Source organism: Microchirus variegatus (assembly GCF_963457635.1).
Source record: "Microchirus variegatus genome assembly, chromosome: 2".
Taxonomy (NCBI): Eukaryota; Metazoa; Chordata; class Actinopteri; order Pleuronectiformes; family Soleidae; genus Microchirus; species Microchirus variegatus.
The window spans coordinates 14,864,642-14,885,958 of record NC_139803.1 but is presented as its reverse complement, the minus strand read 5'-3'; the positions used below and the strand labels follow the sequence as shown (position 1 = coordinate 14,885,958).

General features: G+C 40.3%; 1 protein-coding gene across 3 annotated transcripts in view; it reads right to left on the bottom strand.

Annotated features, from left to right (window-relative positions):
* mtmr4 (myotubularin related protein 4) overlaps window positions 1-18,232 on the bottom strand; it is a 50,287-nt gene extending 32,055 nt beyond the window's left edge. Inside the window, exons 1-2 of one of the 3 annotated variants that reach the window (XM_083904071.1) lie at window positions 18,123-18,232; window positions 10,641-10,742 (exon numbers count right to left, since the gene is read on the bottom strand). In XM_083904071.1, the coding sequence (XP_083760197.1) occupies window positions 10,641-10,643 (3 nt within the window). In that variant the 5' untranslated portion in view covers window positions 10,644-10,742; window positions 18,123-18,232. Of the gene's footprint in view, window positions 1-4,011; window positions 4,136-10,640; window positions 10,743-12,398; window positions 12,529-18,122 lie in introns of those variants that run through there. The other 2 variants (XM_083904070.1, XM_083904069.1) reach the window with 2 other exon arrangements.
* Between the last annotated feature and the right edge of the window lie 3,085 nt (window positions 18,233-21,317).

Below are 21,317 nucleotides of genomic sequence, written 5' to 3'. Positions count from 1 at the left end.
ACAGTCTTCATGGATAAGTGTCTGGTTGCCGTGGTTACCACAACCTCTTTTTTTTACAGCAAGAGTCCCTTTTCTTTCTAAAGCTTTCAGGAAACAATTTGCAGTCCATACTCACCAGATTATTTACTTAATCTGACTGGGCTTTGCACTAGAGTTGTGCAGATTAGAAACTCACTACATGATACAGGGGTGACCTCCTAAATATGTCTGCTTGTATGTCTGCTTTTGTGTATCCAGTTATTTGACACACTTAAAGAGAGAGCGCTTTTTCAAGAAAAAAATGTGAAGAATGACCTAAATGAGGAGGAAGAGAGCAAGAAAGGAAGACATGTGAATGGATACAGGGGAAGCAAGGACAGGGTAGAATAAAAGCTACCAAATATGAAAAGAAAAAGGAACCATCATGAGTATTTTCTAGTGAGTCGATATAGGGAATTGGTCAAGTTCAAGGATGGCAGAGCAGGACAGCTTTTTTTAAAACTAATTTCTTTCCCCCTGCTCTCACTCAGACTTAATATTTCATAAGCCACCACGTGGGAAAAAAATCTGTTCCATTTTAGGCCTATAGCTGCGTTGTGCTGTGAGAGCTGAGGAAACTAGAAAGGTAAGCAAAATGTACCCAAGACACTTGTTTCCATTTCTGGCATTTATTCCTGAGTCAGAACTCTGTGTTCATGATATATCTTCCTTTGTGTCCTAACACACTTGGTCTGTGTCACCTTTTGTGCACTTCTTAAAAGGTGTTACTGCTTTGATGTAATGCAGAATGGCGAGTCCCACTCAGCCTCACATTAGCCTAAAGCCCAAGCCCCAAAAAGCTTTTGGCTGTACTTTCACCATTGATTGATTTAGCTGGTGGGCATAATAGAATCTGAGGCATGGAAAAATCTTGCCCAATTCAATTAGTTTTCTTTACAGTTCCATTTAGTACAAACAATATCTATATCACGGAAGGAGAAAAAATGATATACTGAAACAATAACAGATGCCTTTTCTGCAGTTGGATCCCAACAACTGTGATGACGATGAAAACTCACTGCAGCCTTTCTCTTCCTCATGAGAAGACTGACAACGATCCACCGAGGGAGCAGAAGGCCCAGATACTAAATTATACAGACACTGACGCAGAGAAAGATCTGCCAACTCAGTTGCACTTCAGACATAATAAAGAGGGATCATAAATTGTGCAGAAACTATGGCCACGTCTGGTCAAAAAGAGAAACCAGGTGATCTATGAGATGACGCTTGCTGTGGTAGAACTGTGAAGGAAATTAACATACAGCTTTCCCAATATTAGTAAGGTCTACATTAAAAAAGTATGGCCCCATCCAATTTCTCCCCCTTAAAATTTCCACTTGGAATCTAACAAGTCCAGGTTATTCGTGTTCAAGTGAACGCCGGTACACACATCCAAAATACTGACAAAACTACCCAGATGTAGCAGAGCTAGCTAGCTAGCTTCCAACACATTTCGACATTGCTTATTTGCGGAAATATATTACAACGAAATTGTTCCTCTGCAGATGTGGCCGCCATCTTTGTTGAAAAAAATCAGCCAGCTCGATTTTGCAAAGCATCATGGGTAATTTTCATCAGAGCTCACTACATTTTAAGGTTTGATTATAAGGGCAAAATCGCACTCCTCCTTGCTCCCCACTACACGAGAACATGCAAAATTCAAGGTTAGGGCAAAAACTTTGGGTTAGGGGAGGTATTGGGACGGGGCCTATATGTATAAACAGTGGGTCTCGCTGTACAGCAAATCTGTACAGGGTGCTGTACGGCCAAGTGGGTAGGAGTCACAAATCAGTTGAGTATGGAGTCCAAACTGTCTGAGCCATTAGAGGTTGATGTGTCTCACCTCATTGGTCTCTTACATCTGTCTGTGTTTTGTGTGCCAGACACTTTCAGGGCCCGGTCTGTGACTTTATGCTTTACAAGAAATGCAGCTACTAATGTTTGATAACTGCACCTCAATTAAGATAACTTCATTGCACGTGATCGTGAGTCATTGTACACGTGCTCCAGCAACGATATCTGTAGGGGGGAAAGGTCCAGATGATATCAGGGGCATGTTCGCATTTCTTACGGGTTTTTATTTATGTCACTGTTAATATTTAAAGTTGGAAAGAAATGATTCCAATAACGGAATATTCAAAACCCCATGAAAACATTACAGTGAGAGAGGAAAGACTTAACTTAAATTTAGTTCAACAGTTGTTTAAAGTTAAGATAAGGTAATCCTGTGTTAGTCCCACCATGGAGAAACTTGCATTTTCCCCATTTGCTAAGTTAGAAATGAATTGTCCCAGACAATAGACACCAAAACAAGGTCAGAAGTTAACTTGTAAACCATTTTTTTTCCATTTACTCCATAGAAGGGTCAAACTAAACCATCTGTTAACAATTAAACTATTGCACCTGAGAGCTTTGCTATTTTTACATTTTAAATTCTTTATCAATGTAAAACAGTCTTATATTATCAGACTAACTGGTGTTGCTCTTTTGACGCCAAAAACAATCTACCCAGTCCACTCAGACCACAGACTACATCCCTGGTCCAACAGGTCACCTGGTTTGTTTTTGGCTCGGTGAACACAGTGAGCACAAGCACACAGTGTTATAAATGTTTAATTAACATTTTGCTTTGGAAAAACAGACGCTGCTTGGCCTGAATGTGCAATAGTCTGCATATTATTCAAAACTCCTACTCATAAACACATTTTGCAGTTAGCAAACGTGTATTTTTAGTCTCAAATGTGAGTGAAATGATTGCAACGTTGAGCCCTGGCTTTTCTTCAGAGAGCCATATGATGTCAGACGATAATGATTGTACTCGATTCTACTCACAGCTAGTCTTAGCCAAAACAACTTGCACAAACAAGTCCAAATCTTTGATTGGGTCATGCTTGGCTGTTGTAAAGACAGTCATTTCTCCTTTGTGTCAAAATGAGCAGTGATCCAACATGTAGAAAATATTATTTGTTATGTCCGTTTGATCAAGGGCCAGAAATTGAAGAGAAGATTGCATGTGTTGTCCCTCAGTGTGTTTTCAGATACCTTGTGTTACCATTAACAATCTGCGAGTTCTAATTTGTCCACTCTCAGCAACTCCACTTCACAGACTCTTTGCAAACAAAGTTGCAGCTTCTGAACTATCAGCTCACTCATCATTAAACTTCCGACAAATGGGAACCTTATTTTAGTACATTTGTCCTTGTAAGTCACCGGGTTTAGCTGCATAATTGGCCTTTTTCCATCACTGTGAGAATGTTCCAAAAAAAAAACTGGGTAAGACAGGCTTGTCATTGTCATGTGGAAGCGTAACAATCCACATCTACTTTTCTTGGCAGTTGCCACGATGGTTGTCAGCAATGACACAAGACGGCTACGTGCGTGTTTCCTTCTCTCAGACCTGGCAGGCATACAGCCAGAAGGGACCACCCTGAAGGATATGTTGTCCACTATTTAATTTTTTTCACTATTTACTTTTGTTTTACTGCATTTCATTCTTGTATTGCTACATCTGTGCACAGCTTTGGGGCTGGAGGTTCCCCCACCTCTTTATCCGCCAGTAACACAGCTACAGCATAGTGCAGTGGACATTGCAACAATGAGTGCACACAGTGTGCTCACTTTCAGAAACACACGTTTTACATGCCTCGCTCGCCCATCTTGCTTGCCAATCAACATAATGACAGCTTGGAGTGCAGCGATGCTGAGTAATGATAGCAATAAAGCATCTTTTCATCTCTGCATGCATGAGAAAGCACTGCTGAGGAAATTTCATTTATTTGTATATTGAGTTGGTTATTTAATAACCGCAGCGATCACGTGTGTTGACCATCCCACTTCAGCCCCCCTTCCCCATATCACTTGCTGATTGGCAGGTGCTCACACACACACACACACACTGAGATAGAGAGAGAAGTGCTTCACTACACACCTTACACAAATCAGAGTAACACACACACACATAATGAAGACCAAAAGAAAGGCATGTTGACTTACAAAGCAATTGAGCATGGAGCAGGACACCCTTCCTGCGAAGCTCATGTCGAGGAGAGGCAGGGCTGTGCCAGAGTGACACGCAGCCTGTGGAGCAGCAGCACGATCAGAGCACGAGGAGCCGGCATAACCATTCTTCTCCCAGCCGGAGCCTCTCCACTCCGAACCCCTGCCACCTCCTCTCTCCCCCCCCCTACCACCTTTTGCACATTCACCCTTATCAAGGAGGTGCAGTGGGACAACGCGCCGGTCCCTGGTCTCACTTAGGTTCTCACCCCACCCCCCACCACCATCACCACTCCCAGCAAGAGGAGAGAGAGAGCGCACACTCGTGTCTGAAGACAGTCCCTGTTGCACTGTTGAGGGAGGGATAGTCCAAGGTGAACACAACAGCGGCAGTCCACCTGATCGGTCAAGTTAAACCTGAGGTGGGAAAGCGATGAAATGCCCTCTCAACTGCAGCAAGTGGATGGAGGGAAAGTGCGAGAAGAAAAAGCAGGAGAGAAAGGAGGATAGAGGGAACTGCCTGATGCTAAGCTCCACCCTCTGCGTGCGCATCTACCTCTCTCTCACATTCACATGCTCGCACACACATTTCTCCCTGTCTCCCTCTCATCCCTTTACTCCTCCCCCTCTCCCTCCCTCCTTGTTCACCCTTCACCGACATCTCCTTATGAATATGCCTCCCCTCCCAGCAATGAGGCGAAAAAGCCTAGAGACTACCGCCAGTGATGAGACGATGCTCTGATAGCCAAGCACGCAGCAGCTAACCACAGCACACCGTGTAAACACTGTGAGCCCATAGCTGTGTGAAAAAGGCTACGCTGAACACACAAAACCTCAACCTGAAGCAAAAACCCAGACGCACAGATAAGAGAGCAGAGAAAGACTCCATCCAGCAGTTGGACAGTATCCATCGCAACACTGGCAGTGCACAGGGGAAATTGCGCGACAGAGGACAGAAGAGGGGAGGGTGTCGAGGAGAATGACTCTATGCGGAAACCACTGATGACAGAGCATTCTACACAAACTCCTTCCTCTGTGTCTTTTTTTGCACGGACTGACAAGTGCAGAGCATCTCCACTGCTTTGATGCAGTGCCATCATGTACTAGAAACCAGGGAAGGTCATTTGGATGTACAGAATATGCTGTGTACAGCCTCCTGTATACACACACACACAGCCCTTCCCCCCTCCTGCCACCACCACCACCACCTCCTCCTCCTTGGCAGAGTCGTGACAGCCACTCATGGGTATGACCCCCTCATTATGTAACATGTACTGTATGCCATAGTAAACACAGCAGGGTGGCTTTACAGCAATATTAAAATGGACTAATTTGGGCCCATTAAGCAATTTTAACACGATATATTATTTTATATTAACAATGCAGCGATAAATTAACATTTTTATGGCATATGAAATATCATGCATGATGATATTGTACATTATACTGCCTGTGACATGCAATTGTATGCCCGTGCTCCTGCATCTACAGTATTTACAGGCTTGAAAAAATGAAATACATTAGTATTTTTATAGATAATTATATTTTTGGTCAATTGCAGAGAATAAAGTGTACAGCAGAAATGACGTACTGTGCTTTTAAAGTAGTAGATTGATGTTTATGCGAAACTACATATATAGATCAATAGATTCAGTTCCAGAAAACTATATATTTATATAGAAAAAGTATATTTGTAATTAGTATTAAAATTTGGAACAAACATGATGACATCCATCAAAATATAAGCACTCTATTGTACTTCCCACTTTACTTTACTAACATTTTTCAACTGAATTTATTCAAACTGAATGAACTGAAATTAATTAATCTTATCCCCATCTTTTGAATTCAAATGGGTGGCATAAGATTCAACATTTAAATCATAGTCCTCATACAATGTTGACACTCTCATCAAACAAATGGCTCCATGCATCTACTGCTATAAAACACACTTCCATAAATCAAGCAGAACCTTACTAAGAATCATTAGTCACGACCTGTGCTCTACGCTCTACGTAGAAGCTCTGCATCTCCCTCTCTCCGGGCCATAATATGTCTATGGAATCTCTCCAAGTTTACCAGTTTTAAAAACTGAGCTTGACTTTTGTGAAATACACCTCTGTTTTGACATTTATTCCCAGCGCAATCCTCTACATGAACTTTTGAGTCCCGTCATTTCGTTTCCGACTTCAGGTCAGGTTTATAAATAACTTTCCAGTAGGGCGGCTAGGAACGATTATTTCCATAATGGATGAATCTGCCAATGATGTTCTGGAATCGTCGAGTACTTGTTTGGATTGTAAAATGTCAGAAAAAGTTGATCAGTGTTTACCAAACCCGGAAATGACAATTAATTAAATAATTCAGTTTTAATGATTTCTTTGTTATATGGAGCAAAGAAACTCAAACTGATTAATTGATGATCTGTGTAAAATTCAGACAGTTAAGTAACAACTCTGCATGTGGAAAGCATGCAGAGTGGGAATGAAAGAGGCACCATTCCATCTATTACAAGTAGTAGTAGTCAGTAGTGTATCTTATTTCAAGTCATGGTTCATCTAAGATTTTTTTTTAAAGTTGCATAGTGTTACTTTAAATGTCTCCTGGCTCCACCCAAACCAGCTGCAAAAGAGAGCACCAGATTTAGCCTCATGTGTTTCATATTTTATTTTAGGAAAGGAGGGCATCGAGTCACCAACAGTGAGTGGCAGACTACACACTAACACGCAGCTACAGAAGTAGGTTATGGCTCAAAACAATAAAAAAGGCACACAATTTATACAAACCATAATCAATCTGCAGGCTATAGCATATTATCTCACAGACAAGAGCTGGTGTCAATTCAACATTAAAACGGACCTAGACCGGAAGTTCCAATTAACGCTGTTTTTTAGTGTGTATCTGCGTCATTACCTTGTTTAAGAAGCCCTGAAGTTTCGAAAACAAACAGTTCAGCCACTGCTGAGAATGCTGTTTTATTCTAATCTCGGGCTCAGCGAGATCTCTGAAAAAACCCTTCTGGTTACGTAAACAGCGGTTCTCCTGAACAGCAGATCCTCCTGGTCCGGGCACTAGTCCGGGTTGCATACATTGTACCGCAGAAGAATAGCATCCGTTGTGGACGTGTTTCAAGAGCGACAGTGTCTTCTGACTCTGGGTCAGACTCCGGGTCAAAGTCATAAAAGGGACTGCGGTGGGGAGTCGTGACGAAGCTATTATTTAACATTGTTCAAACAATGTTTTGATAATGAGTAGCAGTGCATCCACCGTTCCAGAGGGTGGAGCTGCGCTTCTGAGAGCTGGTGTGCTGATTATGTCATGTCCGGGTATTGGCCAACCACAAGACAGTTGGGAAGGCTCTACGCTGGCTGGCCAATCACAACACAGTCTGTCTTCTGGGTGTGAGTCTGAAATTCAGTCGCGACTGACGAGAGCTCAGAAAAGAGAGATTTCTATCGGCTCGTTTACAGCAACTAGGAGGTTTTTGACCATAAAAACACGTTAATGTATAAGTAGACCTCCATAACTAACATGTGCAACAGGACCACTCTATGTGAGCTTTAAATATAAACCCAACACACACGGGTGACATCATATGGGGCAGTTCATGGCATCCCTTCTCATCAGAGGATCCCTACACAAGGTAGTATTACAGTGCACCGTGGGTACTAAGGGCACGGTAAAACAACCCTTTTGTCCTCGTTTCCATACTCACATTATTCCACGAACAATATTGCTGCACAAGTGGACAAGGGTATGAATTCAATACTTGTTGTTTTGTTTCAGCATGATAAAAAAAAAAAAGGCTGGAGGCTGGGAAACAACAAAACACTACCTCACAAGACTGGATTGAAAGGATCACGTTACCTGTGGAACTAACTGCAGAGCAATTGTATTACAATTAACCTTAGATGAACGGCAGCTCAGCTGAGGACAGGTACAAATATTATTACTGTAGCTGTGGACATCAGAGCAGCGTCACAAGGAGCCAAAAGTAGAGCATCGCACAAATTCATGTGACACAAACCCTGACAAAACATTAAGACAAAATTCAGTTCAATGGCAAAATGCCTACCAGCGGAGAAAACAAGGAAAAGGTGAGTTTTTTGCCAGTGAAAAAAACATCTACACCTTCTAAAGTCAATAATATCTTAAGAACATATTTGTCACATTATCTCGACGTTTGACAGCCTACGCCTAGATAACCAAAGTTTGTAAACCACTCATTCCCTGCAACAAATTAGACAAATAGATCAAATCTGCCATTTTCCATCACTACTGCCTAAGGATTCATGTTGTATTCTTTATGCAGGCTTGGCAACCATGTTTTCAGTGAGACCGTGCCTGTGTCTTGGGCACATAGTCCATTCAGCACCATGTGTCACTTACTCATTCATCCCTACTTCAAAAGACCTGAACTATCCCTTCATTTCCAGGGGTTTTGCTGATTTTCTGCAATGACTTACCATATAAAGTGGTGGGGGGGGGGGATTCAGCATTATACATGTCTCAGCGGACACATTATTTGTTGATCAGCTTTGCTATTAATTAGGCTCAGAGCTCAACAGTGTGTCCCACAAAAAGGCTAAGAGCTGGGCATGCAGCCATGGTGGCATTCTGTGGACCCAGCTGACTAGAACCTTGGGACACACCTCCTCTAGTTACACTTCCTATTTCTGTCCCATAAAGGCTTGTTAGTTTCAAGGGGAAGTTGTGACGGACTGTATAGCTGAAACAATTAATCAGTTTGAAGCTTTTTCCATTATTAAAACAAGATTTCTGATTGTTTTAGCTTCTTAAATGTGAATATTTACTTAGTTACTTTGCTCCACATAACAAAGAAACCATTAAAACTGAATCATTATGGTTTGCGGACAAAATGAGACATTCAAGAACATTGTCATTTCCAGGTTTGACAAACACTGATCCACTTTTTTTAACATTTTATGACATTTTATGGACCAAGCGATTAATTGATTACGAAAATAATCATTAGTTGCAGCTCTAACGGACTACCATCTCTTCAGTTTGGAAAAAAAGCGAACAAATTAGCTTAAAATTCATATCAAATGTAGTTTAAATTACATATATATACACATAATAGTCTAGGTCACAGTCATTGCTCATGAATTTTTAGTAAGCTGTGAACTATAAATAATCTTTTGTCAGCAAAAAAAAAACACATGCTTTGTCACACATTCAGAGAAATGTGAGACACTGCATTCCTACACAAACATCCAGGTTCCTCAGAAAACTACATGCAGCGACTTGCATTAGCACAATTATTTCGTGGGGAAGACGCACACTGCATTTAATCTTTGTTTTGCCACAAAAAAGTTAAATAGTCATTAGCATCCACTAGAGGGCAATCAGGACGGATTTCTATCCAATACCTCATGTTGGAATTCGAGGTCAAGGAGGTGATTAAACAACACTTTCACTGCCCAACAACCAAACAACAGAGATACACGCTATATCAGACATGTAACATCTGTTCCTGTTACCAAACACTTCTTGAGATAAACTGCAAAACCTCCTAAAACTACTCATGAATGTAGGGGGATGCGAATGCTATTCCTCAAATCCCTGTTTCAAGACAGCTATGATTACATTGCTGTGTCGATGTATGTATTTGCATATCTGCCAATCCCAAAGGAGCCCATGACACGTTCCAACATGCATCATGAGCATCCAGCAGGAATGGCTCACTGCAGCCCCCGAAGGCCTCGTCTCTTAGCGGTGAACCCTGTGATAAAACGCTGGGCAAGCACATTTAACACCGCTTATCTCAATCTATTAAACGTCAATATCGCACCTGCAAGCGAGGCTGAATTTGTGTGAGACAAAGGCAAAAAACTTCCAAACCAAAGAGAGCAAGTGCGGAGCCAGTCCGAGGAAGAGGAGTTGATTTCCAGTGTAAAAAAAAAATTACGAGAAAACTGAAACCCAGTGGTTCTCAAGTACCACCTAAGAAAATATTGAGCTCAAAGTAGCACGATTATCGACAACATTAAAATACAGTGGCGTAAATAGACCGAGCAAAGGCAGCAACAGACTTTTTGTTCCCAATAAGGTCATTTACTCTCTCATCATCCTCATTTTCCTCTTACATAGACACTGGTATAGCGAAATTAGATTAAGATGGAGTGAGGCATAAGTTGACTCTGATTATCATTATTATATCATTATTATTATATTCCAATCGCATACATTAGTATATATAGCAGAACAGTATTTCTGATTTTCATCCAAGTGCCATAAGAGGAAGCTCTTGTACCTCCAGTGGATTTAGATGATTATAGACATAAAGGGTAAATGAAGGAATTTAAGAACTTAATTCAGTTGAAAATGTACAAGTACACTAAACAGCAAAGTCCTCAGTGAAATCAGTGAAATCACAGACAACATTTGGAGAAGTGTATTCTCTTGTTGTTAAAACATGTCGCAACATCTGCTGCTTCAGGCTTGGTAACACTCTTCTGCCATTTCCTGTGTGAGTAAGTCAGAACGTCCCAACTTGCCGATTTGTCCTCCAGTAACCAGTTTAATACGGACCATCATTTTACAGCAGGGTTTATATACAAATACTGGTACGAGTCCCCACCCCGATAGTGTGATTGGCTCACCATGCTGCCAGCCAGTACTGCCGTAGGTCCAGGCGCTCCTCTGCAGGTCCCTCCCTCTCGCTCCCTCCCGTCTGCTGGGCTCTGCTGTGCCAGCTATGGCTCCTGCCAACATAAAAACACAGGACCTTCAGACATGTGTGTGGGTGGCTGGTATGGGGAGTGTGTGAGCGATTGTGTAACATGGCAGGGTTTCAAACCTCCTTGGTGTAAAGTACAGCATGCACAATGAATGTTGGCACTAAAATCGTAAAACGTCTAATTGCTGAAGGCACTAAGAGTCGGGCTCAATGATTTGGGGAAAATGACTAACTGAGATTAATTTGACATGAGATACTTTTTTATACTTAGTCGAGCCGAAGCTATGGTGTGTTTTAGACTTAAAACACAAAATGGAGCATTACTCCATCAGATCCCTGCAAAATATTAACTAATTTAAACGGACAGCGTGTTACATTTAGGAGGTTTTATTCAAGACACTGAGTATACTACCCATAAAAACTAGTTTTCATAGCCTTAGAAAAAGCTTTTATATGTATTCTGGAGCCTTGCTTCAAAGATTGCAAGTTTCTTGTATTGAAGCAGAATTTTACTACACAAAGAACAACATCCTTTCTGGAACATGAAGGCCACTATAGTTTCCTGACACACCTGGTGAAGGGACATGTGAGCCAAGTAGTCCTTTGTTCATTAAAATCTGTTGTCTCACCTTTGGATGTCATTAATCCTTGCACACTATACCTTTAAAAGATATGAACCGTTTCCAAAAAGCGGGTATTACTTTTTTTTTTTTTTTTAATTGGCAAAGAAATACTGGGACACAATCCAAAATGGAATGCTTAAATTACAGCCTTTGTGATTTGCCACTTCCTTCTAAATTGTGATTTCAATTCATTGAGTGTCACTGTCCTTTTCATTTTAATAGATCTAGAGGGATGGTGAAACAGGCTGTCTGGAACAAGAAGTACTCTCTATATGAGGTCACGTCAACATAAACACACTCTACGCATGCCAGCAGCAGAGAGACGTGCAGACACAAGCATTATCTTCGTCGCCACGCTGAAAACCTTGGGAGCGCGTCAGCTGACCTGACCTGACCCGACGGCTGATCTACGAGAAATGCAAACTCGACATTCCTCAACACTTTATCAGGAACCAAACAGATACATGCAAGAGAAGCGGAGGAAAAACACACAGGCAAACTCCAACCAAAACAAGCCGTGAGGCGGATCCTGCTCTTGTGACTAAAAGACATGAATGGTTTCCCCGAGATTCACTCTAGTCCCGGGCGTCTGAACAGAACAATGCATTCACACTGTGGCTGCAGCGCACGTAATAAAAGTCAACAAGGAGACAATGAAACATTCAGCATGAAAGCAAATACTTGATTTTTAAAAATAACAATGAAAAGCAACACAGAGTGAGCTGACTCGTCTTCCTGTGCAAATACAATCTCTGTCAGGAGGGAGTGGTGGACTCGGTTTACTACAAATACAGTAGCACACACTCACACATGCAGTCCATCTTAACATACAGTCTTCACTTCCTGGTGTTTAGGTAAGACTTTACTGCAAAAAACGTTCCTTACAAGGACTTCAAACTGGGATCAAAATTGTCACCGTGCACCCCGTGCACCACTGTCATCTCACTTCCCCCACTTGTTTTGTTTTCTGACACACCCCCTTTTGCACACAGCTCCGTACAAAGAAAAAAAAAAACTCAACTCATGATATATTATTTCTAATGGAAGCCTTCACTTACCTCCAACAAGTGCTGATTCACACTTTGTGCCCAAGCGTCTCTACTTTTCGAGCTTGAACGAAAGTTCAATGCATTTCAAAGTAGCGGTAGTGTCGTCTCCTAAACACATACTAGTTGTAAACCAGAGCATGACAAACCTCCAACCCTCCCTCCCTCTCTGGCTCCGTCTCTATTGCTTACTCTTTCTCCCTCCCACTGTCCAAGTGCCAGGCTTCTCAAAATGAAAGAGGCCATACTACAGGGCACAGTCATTTCACGCACCTCCAGCAATTGTCCACTCAAGACTTTTTTTTTTCTTTAATCAAAAGAAGGTACTTTTATTGCTAAGCAGTCTAATGAAAAAAAAAACCCTCAACAACAAAGTTACAAAAATAGCGCCATGGTTTATCTGAACAAAAATAGTGCCCTATAAAAACAAATGTAGTTAGATGTCAGGGAACAAAAAAAGTCAGCAAAGTCACACACTTTTAAAAAAAAGTCTCCAGTGACCAGACATATTAAATTTTGGGGGTTCTGCCTCTGGCTCAAATTCTTGTGAATGCAACGTCTAAAGTATGTGTTAGGGTAGCATTTTAAATTTGGCACAAACATTCTCTTGGATTCAAGGATTACATTTTGTCAAGGTCACTAATACCTCAAAAATAGTTTTTTTTGCCTTGCAAACACAATATCCCATGAATACCATGAGGGAATTCTTTCAAATTTGCCACAAACATTCACTTGACTCAAGGATGAACGATAACGAACGTGTCATAAGGTCTCAAAAATATTTGGTACACGTGTTCTCTTGGACTCGGGGGTGAAATCGTTAGATTTGGGTGGCCAAAACACCTCACAGAACACAAGGCTACGACGATTAATCCATTATAACTGATTACTCACACATTCATTAAAAATCATCACTATTCTGATAACCAATTTGAGTGTTCTTTTAATAATTAAAACAAGCCCTGTTATTTTTCTAGGAAGATAATTTGCTTGATAACAAAAAGTCTTATCGTTGATTTCAAAGATTAAACAAAAATATTAATACAATTATCACTATCTAACTTGTGGTGCATCTATTGCAATTAAGAGGTTTCTTGAATGCATCTTGAAGCTGTGGATCAGCGGTCTCAAACTCTTGGGCCACATGCGGCCCCCCAATCGATTTTATGCGGCCCGCCATCAAGTTATACACTCTTAGAAATAAGGGTTCCAAAAGGGTCCTTCTACAAGGGCTGAGGTACTACCTGGAACCATTTGCTTCTGAAAAACCCTTTCCCGAAGAAAGTAATGGTTCCAGTAAGAACCATTTTGATCCAGAGAACCCTTTAAAACCCCTTTCCTGAATAAAAGGTTTTAAAAGGGTTCTTGGTGGAACCTTTATAAAAAAAAAGGTTCTAACTGGAGCCAAAAAGGGTTCTCCTATGAGGACAAGCTGAAGAACTTCATATGGTTCAACTTAGCACTTTTATTTCTAAGAGTGTAGAGAGTTGTTTCTGTAGGTCTTTTTAAGTAATAGATTAGTTTTGTGTTACAAATACATTCTTATTGTCAACTATATATCGTTCCATATCAGAACAAACACTTTTATTTTGAAATTCAGTGAACACAAATATTATTATTGCAATATAATGTGTATCATGATATACTTATTAGTTCATACTGCCCACGTCTACAGAACAGTCTTTTTCTATCACTTGACTGCCAAAAATTTAATAGAAAAATAACTTTCTCTGTGTCCTCAATGTGAATATTGTCTGGTTTCTTTGCTCCCTATACAGCAGCAAACAACTCGAGTCATAATTTAAGACTTAAGAGTTTTCCACCTGAGTGAAAGATAAGGAAACTACTTTATGAGCAGAAACCAAAAAACATGATTCAAATTCACAATGTGGAAGTGTTTCTCTGCGTTTACACAGTGCAAAACTCTTGTTATATTGCTCCTGTATAAAATTATCTCACGATAATTACCGTTTTATTGCCCAGGCCTATCTAAATAGATCATCTTCCACAGAGTCCAACATGTTGCACCTCTTTGTTTCTGCAGACAACAACATGGACAAACCTAACATAGGCTCTAATGATGACTGGTTTCATTTTGTGTCACCCGACAGCCACTGTAGATCTTATATATGGGGGAATTGTGAAGCGAAGGGGAGTTCTGTTGGTTGCAATTTGCAGCCACTCCACTAAATTTTTCACACTTGTCTTTTAAAGCTGCATTAGGTGGCGATGTGACCATTAGGGGGTGGAATAAGTCAGCAAACAGCCATTTTACTGACTTATGTATTTGAGATGGCTTATTTAACAAGTGCTTTTATAATTGAATTGCCTGCAGTTCTGGGCTGAGGAGAAAAGTAACACTTCAGTGCACAAGTTGTGTGGAGCTCTATATTTCAATAACACTAGTCCAATCCGTGCACTTTATTAAAAACCACCCAAGTTTCCAAAAAATGCTTCAGAAATTCTTACTGAAGAAATCACTTTGTCTAAAAGAATAATCAATAATTTATTTCTCAATTTCTCAATTTCAAATCTTTCAGGAGATTAACAACATGTGCTATAGTTCAACATCTACAAAGATTATGGGGACATTTAATCTAGAAGAAGAAAACAACAGACTGTAATTCAAAACACTGATCACAGCTGTGCCGTGACATTTTCCTTGCAGCTGATGCCGGTTTATAGGAAATGACTGAGAAAACAAAACAGAACAAAGGCCACAGCATCTGTGTTGTCACCTTGTCAAGAAATCAAAACTGAAATTCCACACACAGTAAGGTGTGTGAGTGGAGAGATTTATTCTATTAATACTAGGTACCTATACCACACCCTCCTCAGTATTGTTATGCATGCTTAAGCATGTCAGATCCTGTCTTCACACATATCGTTGTTGTGACTGCTGTGTTCTGTACATAACACATGTTCATTAAAAGGTTAATTGCTCTCAATTTTAATGCTAAATGCTCATTTGTTTCTAATCTTGACGACAACGCTGCACTTTATCCTATAATTATATTTTTTATTATATTTTTTTTTTTTCTTCGCCTTCACTCTTCAACTCTGAAAATTCAGTGCATTTATATGCAGCTTTTTTTTCCCTGTCACACAGTATTCACACTCTGCCAGCACAACTATCAGGGGTAATATGGAGTTCAGTGTCTTGCCCAAGGAAACATCAGCATGTGGACTTCAGGAGCAGGGGATCAAACATCTGACTCTCTGGTTAGAAGACCAACCGGCAAGCTGAGTTACATCTACCATCCTGTATATACTGTAAATATCAAGATATTTTTCAATATTGTTTATTATTTATGACCTTTGTATTTACTGTCTTTGCTGCTGTTACACTGTAAATGCCCCCATTGAGAGACTGAGGTCTACCTTATCTCATAATTTAACGTCATAATTTGATAACTCAGTGACTTCTGTCAGTATCAGTTAGGGGTAGGAATCATGATGCGATCTACAAGTCACAATACGATATCATATATTGCAATATACTCAACATATAACAGCTCTAGTGAGAGTGAGCACTTGGCACTATCTAGTGGATGGAAACCAAAAAAATATCTTTGTAATTCTAATCCACAAAATGTGTAATGTTTATTTTTAACATTTCATATGCTGGTCTTACATATAGTGCCCAGCATTATTTTCTCATAAACTTAACCACATCAATCTCTCATCAACAATCATAATGCACTGCTGCCAACTCTCACGCATTGGCCGTGAGACACACGCATCTGACTGACGTCTCACGCTCTCACACCACACCTCCGATTTGTCATGCTCAAGTACATCAGGGTTGAAAACGGTTCTGAAAATATCCGAAACCTTAGTTTATCTGTGTTCTAATCTGTTGAGCCAGAGAAAAGCCACTTGTGATAAGTTATGCCTGTAGAGACGATGAGGAGTACAATATCAAACTGTCTCTGGTTGAGCCAATACATCCAAAATATTCTTCTGACACCTATTCAAAAGTGGTAGCTCAGTGGTTAAGTAGACGGACTTACTACGGGAAGGTCGTAGGATTTCATCTCAAAGATGTTGTTATTGTTTACCTTTTTATTATATAAAGCATTACGAGTATTAAGCATGATTAATACATAAAGCATATTGTGTAAAGCATTAATAAGCTTGGGATGTATAAAATATTACTATAGCCTACGATGTCTCACTCCAAGGTTTTCTTAAAAGTTGGCACTCCTGATAATGAAAAGGCTGTCTAATAGCGAAATAAAGTGGCTGACATACTACAGTCACAGTGTGTAAAAATTAGTGTCAAAGAGCAACAAACCGATCTCCTCCTATATCAGTTATATCAGGGAATAACAGTGGCCTTAACATACCAGAATTAATTTAAACACATTCATTCCCTTCTCTAATCTCCTACAAGCTCTGCTAACTCCTCCTCTTCTTCATTGGTTTATGCATCAAACTTATAGAGGGTAAGGCCATATGCCTACACTCGCATAGTTAGCTTTTGCTTTAACATTAGAAATGCATGATTGGGTTGCTAACATGGTAGTAACATGGTGGACCAATATGTCAGCCTCCATGAAGCAAGGCCCGTTGCAGGATTATTAAGAAATTAAACCCTTCTTATGCACTAGACGTGGCGTCAAACTCATTTTCACTGCGGGCCACATCAGCATACCCTCAAAGGGCCAGATGTAAACGTCATAGAGAATAAATGTAACTAAACGTAACCAAATATAATGTAAAATACAGGTAACTACTCCGTAACATATTGCAAAATAACCTTCTGCATTTATTACTTACTCAAGTTACAAATATGATACATTATAGATGTAACCCGGTCCGCGATAGTGATGCCGTCAATGATGGTCAACGCACGACATAGCATAGACCTATTTTAACACAGATTTTTAAGACAAATTAATCACTCGTGGGCCACATAAAATTACATGGCGGGCCACATCTGGGCCCTGGGCCTTGAGTTTGACATATGTGCACTAGACATTTAAAAAGGTGTTTTTCCTTGTTTTCCATAACAGCGAGTATCCATGAGACTGCTTTTCAGTGACTGTAGTGCGCTGGCTGCATTTGACAAAGTTACTACTTACAGTGTGTAACCTCACACAACCACACTGCACTTAAAGATCACTTTAGAGGGTGTAATATAAACTGTGGATATTAGAATCCAACTCACTACATTCCCAGTGAATAAAGATTTAACCACTTCCTTTTTCTCATGAGTATAAAATACATTTCCAATCCAGCACGTGATAAAATGTAATTTCCCTCCGTCAAAAAAAAGGGGGGGAAACCCGACTACACCGATTAACAAATTTCCAGCATCCCCGCCTACAGCTGACTGTTATAAGGTGTGAACGACAGACGCTGTTTGACTCGTGACAACACAACAGGTGATCACGAGTGACCACACTGGAGAAGTTTATGGCGAAAGTGAAAGTGGTTGATAGCCGCAAACACACACTGGTCCTGTGATAGGTGGCAGGCTCACAAACCGAAAGTGTGTGTGCGTGCGTGTGTGAGCACTGTTTGCTAATATTAGCATCATGCTAGCTCCCGGATAGCACCACTACCAGAGACTGGTGTGTAATATTCGGCCACTTTCCAGCAGAAAGAACGACAAAACGCCTCAGGGAACACACGCCGCAGACACGTCTGTCAGCCCGAGAACATGTCACACACAACACATCATTGACAAGTTATCTAAATTTGAAAAAAACATTACATCGAGTTACTCACTCAGAAAGAATCAGCTGACACAACGGTGACTCAGTAGACTACACGACTTCCGCATTCCTGTGTGATGACTACAGCGTCGGCCAATCGTCATCGAGTAAACCGAGCACCCTCGACCAGTAGCGTTATAAAACTGAGTTCCGGCCAATGGGCGAGCACGACAGTCGAGCAAATGTCGCGCACACACCCACAGCCGAGCCAATCACGAGACAACAAGCCGCCGATGAGCACCAATAGAAAATCACAGCGCGGCACAAACCGGACACACACGTACACAAGCCTCGGTATTGTGAACCCGCACGTAAAGCCGTGCCCGTTGTGTGCCAGTCTGTGGTGATTGACAGGCAACAAAAACACATGTTCAGTTTCAGTTTTCAAACAAATATAAAACAGAGAAGTTAAAAAAGGGGAAATAGATATTGCTAGGTTTTTAAAGGTCAGAGCAAAAGGACAATGTGTGCATAATATTTCCCCAGCATGTTTAAAAGCTGAAAGAGAAAGAGTATTTCTGGAAGTCAACAACTGTGAAATCTAAAATTATATTATATTTGAAACATTTATATACATTTTTTTCATACATGTATATGTAAATGTATGGTTCACTCTTTTTGTTTCATATGTTTTGTTGTATGTCAATAAAATAAATGTGCTGTCAGAGTTCAAAGGTCAGCCAATATAAATGTGTTTTAATGGCTCAAACACACCTCATACTCACATGGTCATTTTTCAAATTCCTTTTTTCATTGAACCCACAGTGTCCAATCTGAAACAAAAGACACAATTATTTTTTATTAGCTTTTCAATCCAAGACAAATCCACAATTCATTTAATCACAAGCAAGGCCAAAGAGTGACAAAAATCAAATAAGCAAATATTATTATTAGTGACAATATGTTTCTTTGTAATAATAACAACAACAATACATTATAAGGATAATACAGCAACAAACAGCTGCATCCCCCATCTGATCACGGATTATATTGAGCTTAAAAAGTTTGCATCGCTCACACAGACAGTGAACTGCATATATACATAGATACATACAGTACACAAACATGACGTGTCTGTGCATTTCACTTAGCTGTAGCTGGGGGGCACAGACTATTTGTGCTCATCTGCTTTGACTGTGAGAGCCTGCAGCTGACCTAATGTGCTCTCCAACCAACACCAGTCAGCTGCCACACAGCGGCTCACGCTGCTCCCCCGTGTTTGTCCCCCATCCTGTGGCATTTCCCCCACTGTAAGTCAAAGAAGGAGAAATATGAAACCCCTAATGTGAATGTTTGTCTAACCTGAAAAGGGGTTATCAGACTGTTTTGTAATGGGGTTCACAGGGTACATTAAGATGATGAAACTCACACAAGCATGCACTTAATATTATTTCATTTAAATTAATGTGAATCCTCATGTCAAACCTCAGCTTAAAAGCCTTTTAATGAAATGTATCACACATATTGAAAAATGGAAAAGTATAGTTCATCAACAGATTTATAGTTCTGTGTCTGTACATAATGTTCTTACAGCTATTTCTACTTCTGCTCATCAGACCACGGTGCACCCCCTAGTGGTGGATGCCAGGAACCAGACACATAGGGATGAGTCTTGACTTATCTGATGAGTTGTATTCTCCTGAACTCTGCTACTATTACTACTACTAATAATAATAATCATACATTCAGTATTTTACAAAAATAATTAAATAATTAAATACAAATTTGGCTCTATGGAGCCAGCATATTGGTTTATATACCTAAGTATGTCTCTGTTATATATATAAAAAATTTACTTTATATATGTTAATTTGAGAAGACAGTAATACTTCAAAAACTAGAGTTATTTGTTATTTTCTTTCTGAAAGCATGAATCTAGGTCCATATTTCTATCATTCTCTTTCAAAACCTTCGGTATCTCACTGCCTCACTCATATTTCAGAGAACTAGGGATACATACTTAACCTAGAGTTTGCTGCTTTGCTAGCATAGCTGTTATGCTTCCCTTTCATCAGTTGTCACGTAAAACAAATCACTCTAAAATAAACCATGCTCTGCTGTGGCAGACATTTATTTACACTTCAAAGTTGCATAATGCAGCTTTAAAGGTCTAGTATGTGAGAATAAGTGACATGTAATGATGAGACTGTAACTAACGAAGAACTCCTGTCCCTTTCCCAAACCTGTCAGCGAACTACGGTGGAATTTGGATACAAGAAAAGATGACGCTCTTGGCCAGGGTCTGCAGCCTCATGTGGCTCCTCCTGTAGCTTTGAAGAAAAGACAATGTGTTTATTATTATTTCATTTCCATGTTTTTCAACTTGAAGGCGTGAATAAAAGTGTTTTTATATTTTGTGCATGAAACACGATATTGAAAATCCTCCCCGAAAGCCATTCCCGACACTTAAAGGTGAAGTAAGTAGTTTATAGTGACATCTAGAGGAGAGGCTGAAATTTACAACAAAGAACTGCTCCTCTGCTCACCCCCTCCCTTCCCTGAGCGCTAAGGTGTCCGCAGCCGGTCAAATGTCGTCCTCGTCGTCTTTCTCTGTGTCAGCAGATGAGGTTCGTGAGGCGAGGGAGAGGACGAGCTACCGCGGCCGTAGCAGACGAAGCGGAGAGAGAGGAGGCGGGACTTCCGCTACAAGTAAAGCGACGCTTGATTTGTTCTCTTGTGTTTGTCCTTACCGGCTCCGGTAGAAACATGGCGTCTCGCTGCTAACATTGGCTATGCAACCGCGGCCCGCGACCATATTATTTTACATGACTTTTTGAAACACGACGAAAATGAAACAAAAACTATTATACAGCGACTAGACAATGTAGGAGCACATAATATGTATACAAAAGTGGATTTTGGGTTATATAAACCCATAAATACTACACAGTGTCCCTTTAAGTTAAGTAATGTGTCCATGAAGAAGCACACATTTGGAGTCCTGTCCATCTTTGATCCACGTACTTATGCTGGTGGTTTTATTTAATTTAATAGTATTTTTTCTACACTGTATAAGAGGTTGGGTATAATCAGCAATGAAATGTCAAGAGTTTCCTTTTTGGAGTTCTTTAAATATGGTATATATGTATAAAAACAACGTCATACATGATATTATCTTAATTTTAAGGGTCAAATTTTTTTTTATTTGGGTGGAGAAAGGACAAAAATTACTCTTTTCACTCTAAAGGTTGCAGACTCCTGGGTTCGG